This window comes from Solea solea, chromosome 13 (assembly GCF_958295425.1).
Source record: "Solea solea chromosome 13, fSolSol10.1, whole genome shotgun sequence".
Lineage (NCBI taxonomy): Eukaryota > Metazoa > Chordata > Actinopteri > Pleuronectiformes > Soleidae > Solea > Solea solea.
Window position 1 is genome coordinate 1,203,559 of NC_081146.1, and position 11,517 is coordinate 1,215,075.

General features: G+C 42.5%; 2 protein-coding genes across 2 annotated transcripts; one reads left to right on the forward strand and one right to left on the reverse strand.

Moving 5' to 3' along the window:
* Positions 1-3,971: 3,971 nt before the first annotated feature.
* Positions 3,972-6,876, reverse strand: LOC131471667 (sialic acid-binding Ig-like lectin 15). Its single transcript, XM_058648347.1, has 3 exons — positions 6,780-6,876; positions 5,537-5,926; positions 3,972-5,017 (listed from the first exon to the last, which is right to left on the reverse strand). The coding sequence occupies exons 1-3, from the start codon at positions 6,850-6,852 to the stop codon at positions 4,581-4,583; spliced, it is 900 nt and encodes a 299-aa protein (XP_058504330.1). The 5' UTR covers positions 6,853-6,876; the 3' UTR covers positions 3,972-4,580.
* A 1,142-nt stretch (positions 6,877-8,018) lies between these two features.
* On the forward strand, positions 8,019-10,646 carry LOC131471270 (sialic acid-binding Ig-like lectin 15). The gene is made up of 6 exons (XM_058647751.1): positions 8,019-8,064; positions 8,138-8,512; positions 9,069-9,434; positions 9,532-9,573; positions 9,879-9,941; positions 10,612-10,646. The coding sequence occupies exons 1-6, from the start codon at positions 8,019-8,021 to the stop codon at positions 10,644-10,646; spliced, it is 927 nt and encodes a 308-aa protein (XP_058503734.1).
* Positions 10,647-11,517: the final 871 nt, after the last annotated feature.

Below are 11,517 nucleotides of genomic sequence, written 5' to 3' on the forward strand. Positions count from 1 at the left end.
GCCTTCGAGAGACTGGTGTTGTGCCACCTGAAGGACATCACAGGCCCCCTGCTGGACCCCCTGCAGTTTGCATATCGGGCAAACAGGTCAGTGGATGATGCCATCAATATGGGTCTGCATTACATCCTGCATCACCTCGACTCCCCAGGGACATATGCTAGGATCCTGTTTGTGGACTTCAGCTCGGCGTTCAACACCATCATCCCGGACATCCTGCACTCCAAACTCACCCAGCTCTCCGTCTCAGCCCCCACCTGTCAGTGGATTACAAACTTCCTCACAGAGAGGAGCCAGCAGGTGAGACTGGGGAAAATCACTTCCAGCACCCGGACAATCAGCACTGGCGCCCCCCAGGGATGTGTGCTCTCCCCACTGCTCTTCTCCCTCTACACTAACGACTGCACCTCGAGTGACCCATCTGTCAAACTCCTGAAGTTTGCAGACGACACAACAGTCATCGGCCTCATCCGGGACGGTGACGAGTCTGCATACAGACGGGAGGTGGAACAACTGGTCCTCTGGTGTGGTCAGAACAACCTGGAGCTGAACACGCTCAAAACTGTGGAGATGACAGTGGACTTCAGGAGTAACTCCCCTGCTCTGCCCCCCCTCACCATCCTCAATAACACTGTGTCTGCTGTGAAAACCTTCAGGTTTCTAGGATCCACCATCTCCCATGACCTAAAGTGGGCACCAAACATTGACTCCATAGTCAAAAAGGCCCAGCAGAGGCTGTACTTCCTGCGACAGCTCAGGAAGTACAACCTGCCCCAGGAGCTGCTGATCCAGTTCTACACAGCAATAGTCCAGTCTGTTCTCTGCACCTCCATCATCGTTTGGTTTGCATCAGCCACCAAACAGGACAGAAACAGACTGAATCGCACCATCAGGACTGCAGAGAGAATCATTGGTGTTAAACTGCCCACCATCCAGGACTTGAACACATCCAGAGTCAAGAAACGGGCAGGTAGTATCTCTGCTGATCCATCACATCCCGGAAATAACCTGTTTGTTCTTCTTCCCTCTGGCAGGCGTTACAGAACACTGTACACCAAAACTGCTAGACACAAGAACAGTTTCTTCCCCCAGGCCGTCGCACTACAGAACACTTGACCAGTTTATTTGGTTATTTGTTTATTTGTTTATTTATTCACTATCTGCACCTTATCGTTTATATATACTGTATATATTTAAAAAATAAACCGGACCTCTGGTCACCTTTTTTATTCACTGTTGTCAAATATATGTTAAGTTATGTTAATGTCTACGTTTCATGTACAGCGTGTGTTTGAAAAACCGGAGTCGAATTCCTTGTATGTGTTACATACTTGGCCAATAAAGCTGATTCTGATTCTGATTCTGATTCTGATTCTGATTATATGTAAGTAGACCTCCATAACTAACATATATGTGACCATGAAAACAAGTTAATATATGTAAGTAGACCTCCATAACTAACATATATGTGACCATGAAAACAAGTTAATATATGTAAGTAGACCTCCATAACTAACATATATGTGACCATGAAAACAAGTTAATATATGTAAGTAGACCTCCATAACTAACATATATATGTGACCATGAAAACAAGTTAATATATGTAAGTAGACCTCCATAACTAACATATACGTGACCATGAAAACAAGTTAATATATGTAAGTAGACCTCCATAACTAACATATATGTGACCATGAAAACAAGCTAATATATGTAAGTAGACCTCCATAACTAACATATATGTGACCATGAAAACAAGTTAATATATGTAAGTAGACCTCCATAACTCACATATACGTGACCATGAAAACAAGTTAATTTATGTAAGTAGACCTCCATAACTAACATATACGTGACCGTGAAAACAAGTTCATATATGTAAGTAGACCTCCATAACTAACATATACGTGACCATGAAAACAAGTTAATATATGTAAGTAGACCTCCATAACTAACATATATACGTGACCGTGAACAGTAGTTAATATATGTAAGTAGACCTCCATAACTAACATATACGTGACCATGAAAACATGTTAATATATGTAAGTAGACCTCCATAACTAACATATATATGTGACCATGAAAACAAGTTAATATATGTAAGTAGACCTCCATAACTACATATATGTGACCGTGAAAACAAGTTAATATATGTAAGTAGACCTCCATAACTAACATATATGTGACCGTGAAAACAAGTTAATATATGTAAGTAGACCTCCATAACTAACATATATGTGACCATGAAAACAAGTTAATATATGTAAGTAGACCTCCATAACTAACATATATGTGACCATGAAAACAAGTTAATATATGTAAGTAGACCTCCATAACTAACATATATGTGACCATGAAAACAAGTTAATATATGTAAGTAGACCTCCATAACTAACATATATATGTGACCATGAAAACAAGTTAATATATGTAAGTAGACCTCCATAACTAACATATACGTGACCATGAAAACAAGTTAATATATGTAAGTAGACCTCCATAACTAACATATACGTGACCATGAAAACAAGTTAATATATGTAAGTAGACCTCCATAACTAACATATATGTGACCATGAAAACAAGTTAATATATGTAAGTAGACCTCCATAACTAACATATGTGTGACCATGAAAACAAGTTAATATATGTAAGTAGACCTCCATAACTAACATATATGTGACCGTGAAAACAAGCTAATATATGTAAGTAGACCTCCATAACTAACATATATGTGACCATGAAAACAAGTTAATATATGTAAGTAGACCTCCATAACTAACATATATGTGTGATACAAGCATTCTATGTCGCCTTTAATATGTTTTTTATTCCTTAATGAAGATGTTTTTGATGTTTTTATTCCTTTATTAATGTTTTTATTCCTTTATTAATAAGTTTTTGATGTTTTTATTCCTTAATGAAGATGTTTTTGATGTTTTTATTCCCTTATTAATATGTTTTTATTCCTTTATTAATATGTTTTTGATGTTTTTATTCCTTTGTGAACATGTTTTAGATGTTTTTATTCCGTTATTAAGATGTTTTTGATGTTTTTTTTCCTTTATTAATATGTTTTTATTCTTTTGTTAACATGTTTTTGATGTTTTTATTCCTTTTATAAGATGTGTTTGATGTTTTTATTCCTTCATTAAGATGTTTTTAATTCCTTAATGAAGATGTATTTGATGTTTTTATTCTTCTATCAACACGTTTTTGATATTTTTATTCCTTTATTAAGATGTTTTTGACATTTTAATCTATAAATTGTTTCTCTGCATTTGACCCATCCTAGAATTAGGAACAGTGGGCTGCCACACTGAGTAGCACCCAAGAAGCAATGGAGCTTGCTCAGGTACCCCAGCCCTTTTGACCTGGTGAGGACTTGAACCGGCGACCTTCCGGTTACAAGCCAAGTTCCCTTTTCACTTGGCCACAGGGTGCCCTTTTGATGTTGTAATCCTTTATTATTGATGTTTTTGATGTTTTTATTACTTTATTAACATGTTTTTTTATGTTTTTATTCCTTAATGGAGATGTTTTTGATATTTTTATTCCTTTAACATGTTTTTGTTGTTTTTATTCCTTTTGTATTGTATTGTATTTTGTATTGGTTGAGGTTGTTACTTGTCGTAAAATGACACCACTGTGCGTTTGTCACTTTCAGCTGTTTGTGATTTGTTGGACATGAGGTCATTTTGGCAGTAGCTGGCGCTGTTCACATCCAGAGACATTTATAACCAGCAGTATATAAACAACACAACATGTTCCGTTCCATTTGGTTGTCTTTGTGGAGGACATCAGCCCAGACTGTCCTCGACCCAGCTCCTCCAGAGGCATCCTGAGGTGTTCCCAGGTGTTCCCAGGTGTGAAGATAGACAACAATAGATAAGAAGCACAGTTTCCAAGACATCAACATATTTTTATTGTAATAATAATGTTGTAATAATTCATCACATTTGAAGAAAATCAAACAGAATATAAATAAACATGGAGGGATAGATTTGTGATATATGAGGAACTGACACAGTCACACTAACACAGAGGCTGACACTGTGATTTTAGCCACTAAATTCACCAAATTTACGTCAGTATAAGTCTACGATATCTACGTCACATGATCACGTCTTTATCTCACCGTGAGACAGACTGAAGTTTGTAAAGCACTCACTCTCTCACACCAAACCTCAGAGAGAAAATCAATGATTTTAACATCACACACACACACACACACAGGAGTTGTTGATCCACTGCTGCCTCCATCACTAAGTTCTAATGTCTTATTTTGTCACTTCAGTGTTTGAAATCCTTTGTTCAGATTGACCTCAGTGACACAAAGTGACCACATGAGGCAGCAGAGGACCAGCAGCTCCTGTGTCCCCGCAGCTAAAATCACTGATTTTCTCTCTGCGGTTTGGTGTGAGAGAGTCTTTTGTAAAGTGGCCAAAATCTGTGTTCCTTGTGTCTCCACTGGCAGCCAGCAGGGGGCGCTCACCTTACAGTGAAAATGTGTCAGTCGCTCATACAACCACACTTTTAAAAATCCCCAACAACATTTGAACACAGTGACAGTGATGTCACTTCCTCCAGCAGCTGACCCCCTGCAGAGTTCTGCCCTGCACAAGCCACACCCCCATCCCCACCAGCAGGACGACCTTTGCCCCCACAGACACAGACAGGAGTAGAAGGAGAGTGGGTGAAGCCCCGCCCACGGATGGCGGGGGTCGCGGGGTCAGGACATACAGTGTGGCCTGCTCTTTGCCCAGAGGGTTGGAGGCGCTGCAGGTGTACTGTTGCCCCGCCTCCACGTCTCTCAGCTGACTCACGGTGTGGTAGTGAGTGGCGGCGCCCTGACCCAGCGGGTGGACCGGCGGGCCGAGCAGCGACCCCTGCAGGAGGTCATCCGGGCCGAGCCACTGGACGTCCGGCAGTGGTGAACCCTGAACCCTGCACAGAGCCGTGTACCCGGACTCAACGCTGCCCTCTACTGACAGAGCCAGGATCTTTGGAGGCGCTGCGTGACACACACACACAAATAATGCTGAGTATAATCAGGAAAAGGCCATTAATTAAGACACAGTTTATCTCATGTTAGCAGCACTCGTGTGGATTTACAGCCAGGTTTGTATGAAGTACTTTAAAGTGAAACTTGAGTAAGCATTCAAATATGTTACCAGGAAATGAGTGAGTGACATCACCACTCTAACAACGCAACACACAGTCATTATCAAATCTGAAAACGTCCAAAAAAAAAGTGCAAAACTTAAACTGTGATTGTTTAAAAATCTTAATATGTATGAAGGTGAGGAATTGAGGTGAGAAAAGTCTCCAGTCTTGTGAGAAGTTTAAAGTTTGAACCACGCCTCTACGTTAAAGTTTGACGACACTGTGAGGCTCCAACGAGGGCTGCGTTCTGATCGTTTTTCCACTTGTTTTCCATTTGTGTGTATGTGGAAATTATTTGCAGTTTTTTGCGATTTTTGTCACCATAGTTACTTAAAATGCTTAGAAAAGTCGTAGCACATCATCTTACCCTCCACTCTGAGTCTTGTCCCCATCTTGTCCTCAAAGCTGACGTGTTCTCGTCCCTGGACCTCCACCCTGCAGAAGTAGCGCCCGCTGTCCTGCAGGGTGGCGCTGTTGATGCGCAGCGACAGGTCGTGTTCTCGGGGGTTTCCCTCCAGCCGGTAGCGCTGGTCCTGCTGGGGCCCCGGCTCGCAGGTGGGGGCCCCTGCGCGGCAGGTGCATCGGAACAGGACGGTGGCGCTCGGCCCGTGACCAAGACGCCACAGCACCTGCAGCGAGGCATGCTGGGAGTGCTGCGGGTGGCTGAAGGTGCAGGGCAGCACCACTGGGTAACCGTCCATCGCTCGAACCTCCGGCTGCACGTTTATGGACCAGCCGTCATCTCCAGAGCTGAGGCCTGTGGGAGGGAGATGGGGAGGGGTTTGAGTCAGGTGACCTCAGGACGAGTCAGGTCAGACGTCGAGGAGACGTGAAAAGATTGTTGTTTGCAAAACGCGATGTCGTGAAAACTGAGAGCAGATAACTGATGTAATCTGATTACCTGGCCGTGTGTTTATGGTTGTAATCTGATTATCTGACCATGTGTTTATGATTGTAATCTGATTACCTGACCATGTGTTTATGATTGCAATCTGATTACCTGACCATGTGTTTATGATTGCAATCTGATTACCTGACCATGTGTTTATGATTGCAATCTGATTACCTGACCATGTGTTTATGATTGCAATCTGATTACCTAAACATGTGTTTGTGATTGCAATCTGATTACCTGACCATGTGTTTATGATTGTAATCTGATTACCTAAACATGTGTTTGTGATTGTAATCTGATTACCTGACCATGTGTTTATGGTTGTAATCTGATTACATGACCTTGTGTTTGTGATTTTAATCTGATTATCTGACGTGTGTATGGTTGTAATCTGATTATCTGAACACATGTTTATGATTGTAATCTGTTTACATTAACATGGTTTTATGGCTGTAGTGGGATTATCTGAACATGTGATTATGATTCTAATCGGATAACCTAACTGTCAGTGAATGTTCTGTAATCTGATTACAAACAGACATTGTTAGAGTGGACAATGAAACATGTAAGAAACCTGGTTTAGTGATATTTCTGAGGTTTACACTGGACTTTACCTTTCTCTGTTCCTCATAATCTGATTCAGTTAAGTATAACAGTGAACATGTGATCATCTTATTGTACACAAACATCAGTCACATGAGATAAATCATCTCACCTGCAACAGCAAAGAACAGCAGAGTCAGAATCCTGGTCCTGGTCCTGGTCCTGCAGGTCAGACCAGCGTCCATGATGCGACTGTGTGTGTGTCTGTGTGTGTGTGTGTGTGTGTGACTCAGTGTCTCACTGTGCTTCTTCCCACTTCTGAATGTTTGGGCTTTTTTATCATGAGGAAACAGTCAGTCACACACAGGTTCTTCCCTAATCCCAAATTAATCTGTGACGTCTGTAACTGCAGCCCAAAGTGCTGCAATTTATATTTATATATGAGGCGGTGACTCATGTCAGTTAATGCTGACATGTGTTAGTTAATGCTTACTCATGCCAGTTAATGCTGACTCGTGTCAGTTAATGCTGAGTCAAGTCAGTTAATGCTGACTCATGTCAGTTAATGCTGAGTCATGTCAGTTAATGCTGACTCATGTCAGTTAATGCTGACTCATTCCAGTTAATGCTGACTCGTGTCAGTTAATGATGAGTCATGTCAGTTAATGCTGACTCATGCCAGTTAATGCTGACTCATGTCAGTTAATGCTGACACGTGTCAGTTAATGCTGACACGTGTCCGTTAATGATGAGTCATGTCAGTTAATGCTGACATGTGTTAGTTAATGCTTACTCATGTCAGTTAATGCTGACTCGTGTCAGTTAATGCTGACTCGTGTCAGTTAATACTGAGTCGTGTCAGTTAATGCTGACTCGTGTCAGTTAATGCTGAGTCATGTCAGGTAATGCTGAGTCATGTCAGTTCATGCTGACTCATGTTCACCACTGTCTGACACTCTCCCACACCAAACCTCAGAGAGTATATCAGTGATTTTAGCTGCAGGGACACAGGAGCTGCTGGTCCTCTGCTGCCTCGTGTGGTCACTTTGTGTCACTGACTTAAGTCTAAATGAAATATTTCGGCAGTGACAAAATAAGACATTTGAACTTAGTGATGGAGGCAACAGTGGATCAACAACTCCTGTGTGTGTGTGTGTGATGTTAAAATCAATGATTGTCTCTATGGGGTTTGGTGTGGGAGAGTGAGTGGTTTACAAACTCCAGGTTACACAAAGACAGTCTGTCTAACAGTGAGATAAAGACGTGATCATGTGAAGACGTCGTATGTGTGTGTGTTTGCAGCAGCAGCTTCCACTACTTCTACTTTTCTGACAGTGACAGGAAATGACACGCTTTATTAAAAGTTTCTGTTTGACTTCAAACATTTGCTTCCTCTTCACTTTTCTGGATGATGTCTCCACAGACACTGGAGCTGATTGTGTGTGTGGTCGTCACAGGTGAGGTGTTATGATCGTAACACCTGATCATTGTTACATCATTAGGTTTCATTGTCTTTGCCGTGTTTTTCAGGGTGTGTGTCAGGACGTGTGAAGGTGGTGGTGTCTCCGGACGTCACCGTCCTCAGAGGAGAGGACGCGGTCCTCGGCTGCTCCTTTACTGACCCCAGACAGCAGCGTTATTATTCAGGACAGATCACAGTCCACTGGTCGGCCAAAAAACAAAATGCTGCTCCATTCCTCACCTGCTCAGGTATAAAAGACTCCACTCCGGGATTTACCAGCTGTTTAATCCCTGAATTCAGATTTTCTCTCAATGGAGACCCGCGGCGAGGAGACGTGTCCCTCCTGATCAGGACCACACAGCTCGGCGATGAGGGTTCATATTTCTGCACAGTGGAACTGAAAGACTCCACTTCCTACAAGAAGATAGAGCTTCAGGTCAAAGGTGAGTCCTTTCAGTGTCTCCATAGCAACGCCCTGACGAGTTTGTTCATTTTAACGACACTGCTCAAAATGGCTGACTTCCTGTTGAGGTGAGGTTTTGTGGACTTCTTTGTTCATCTTGAGCTGTGGCGTGTTTCCACCTTAGGGGGCGCTACAGAGGTGCAACACCAAGTCTGAGCACTATGACAATATCGCATTTTGGCCAAACCTGAGTTTCCAGAGTTTTTTACGCACATTAATGACCAGGACATGGAATAATAAAAATAATCTGAAGGAAAACGATCCGTGAGTTCCACCCAATTTCCCGAAACTTAGTGGGAAGATGTTATCGCCAAGGACGCAGGAAAAGGTCGACGTAACCACGGCCTCAACTCAACAGGGAGTCAGCCATTTTGAATGTTGTCCGTTTCTACGAGACGCATCAAAGGCAAAACGGGCAACCATCGGAGAATTGGGGCTCCTATGACCGATCGCCTCTAAAATTCATACAACCCCAAACACATGTACGTTATTATTATTGTTATTATTTGAGCTGTCAGAGCACTTCCTGTTTACAGCCCAGCCTCAGATCCTCAGTCTTTCAGTGGTGGACGCTCACTCTTCTCCTGATGGCGCCGCCCGGAGGCTGCGGTGTGAGGCGCAGGGAAACCCGAGGCCCAAAATCGTGTGGCTCTCGTCCTCCAAACGAATGATGGAAAACCAGGGGGCGGAGTCGCAGTCGGGTCAGTACGGACTCGTCAGCTCTGTGCCGTATCCCAAGGAGGGGGAGGAGCTAATCTGCAGGGCGGAGAATGCGCTGGGTGACGCAGAGAGGATGTACCCACCCTGTCACATGACCCTGATGATAACACTGGTGGTTTGTGGCGTCGTGGTGCTGCTGCTGCTCTCTACAGGAGGCAACGTGTACTGCAGGAGGAACAGAGGTGAGATCAAAGATTTAGATTTGACCAGGACAATGACATCATCACCATTATCGTCATCATCATCATGTAAAATTTAATATGTGTGATTTGTCCTCAGCTGAAGGAAACTCTGCTGATGTTTATGAAAACACTGAAGCAGGTGAGACACACACACACACACGCACACAGACACTTACACACACACACACACACACACACACACGCACGCACGCACACACACAGACACTTACACACACACACACAGACACACTCACACTCACACACACACAGACACACTCACACACACACACACACAGTCACGCACACACACACACACACACACACAGACACACAGTCACACACACACACAGTCACACACACACACACACTTGTGATGTTTGACAGAAACAAAGACATTTAACACACGTTTGTTTTCATGTTCAAAATAAAAAACAAAAACCTCAGACAACGGAGATAATGAGACGTCGCTGGTTTATTCAACTGTCACTCTGCCAAGCCCCGCCTCCTGTGAGTCCTCTCACACACACACACACACACACACAAGCCACAATACGATATTATCACGATACGAAATGATCATAATACGATATTATCACAATTGTATCACAATGTGATATTATGGTGATATTCTCAGTATGATGTCATGATAATGCAAAAATAGATGTATTTCACTGTATACTTTGCTGTATACACCGTGGTGTGAATGGACATTATTGGAGTGGGTGGGCCCAGGTATTGTAAACATGTAACATGTAAACATCAGAATCAGAATCCTTTTATTGTCATTGCACATGTACAACGAAATTATAGCAGCAACCGAGTGTCAAAGTACGTAAAAAAGTACAGGCAATAAAAAAAGGAACAAGGTGTTCAGTGCAAAAGGTATATAAAATAGATAAATAGATAGTATGTACAGTGCTTGTTACAATATATGCACATTGTTCTTGGGTGGTGTGTGTGTGTGTGTGTGTGTGCGTGTGCGTGCGTGCGTGCGTGCATGCGTGTGTGTGTGTGTGTGTGTGTCAGTGTTTGTTTGTGTTCAGTGTAGTAATGGCTTGTGGGTAAAAAAAACATGTATTTTGATTTAGAATATATTTATGACTCTTTATAACATTGACTTAAATACATTTATTTTAACACAGTTTAATCAGGTTGTTTTTGTTTGTTTTGTCCTCAGATGTGCTGTACTCACCTGTGACTGTTCCACACTGACAAATCTGCTGTTACTATGAAGAAACAATGATTATTAACAATAAATGAAATAAATCATGTTGATCAATAATCGTTGGAAGTATGTCTCCTCTCTGTGTCTCCGCCCCCTGAAGTGTAGAGGAGCCAATCAGAGAGAAGCGGTAACCCTTAGTGGTTTGGTGAGCGCGGTGGATCAGCGGAGGTTTCACTGTGACCGCTCACACTTCCTGTTCTCTGCTGCAGGTTTCAAGTTCACTTCCTGTTTGTGGGGGTGCCACACAGGAAGTGGCTGCACACATGTGTTTTTATGTCTCCATGGTAACAGATGAAAAAAAAAAGAAGCTGCTGATCTTTCAAACAGGTAATTTTGTGTGTGTGTCTGTGTGCCTGTCTGTGTGTGTGTATGTGCGTGTCTGTGTGTTTGTGTGTGTGTGTGGGTGGGTGTGTGCGTGCGTGTGTGCGTGTCTGTGTGTCTGTGTGTGTGTGTGTGGGTGGGTGTGTGCGTGCGTGCGTGTGTGCGTGTCTGTGTGTCTCGGAAACTTCACACCTCACCTCTGCAGTGTTTTCCTGACAGAGACCACACCTCCACACACACACACACACACACACACACACACACTTATCAAAGCGCACACGCTCCAAAATGAAACAGGAAGTAGAGGATGTTTCCTTCAAAATAAAAGAAACAAAGAAACCATAAAATAAACGGTGGATTTTATCATTAAAAACGTTTTTTTTGTTTTTGTTTCTTTATTTGGGTGAACGTTTCAGAACATAACAAACAACATTAACTATTCAGTTAAATTAATTACCTGAGGTAAAGGTTTACTCAAAACCAGGGATTTGTTTTGTGAAAAACCCAACATGTACTTTGTAATTTCTTTTATGAATT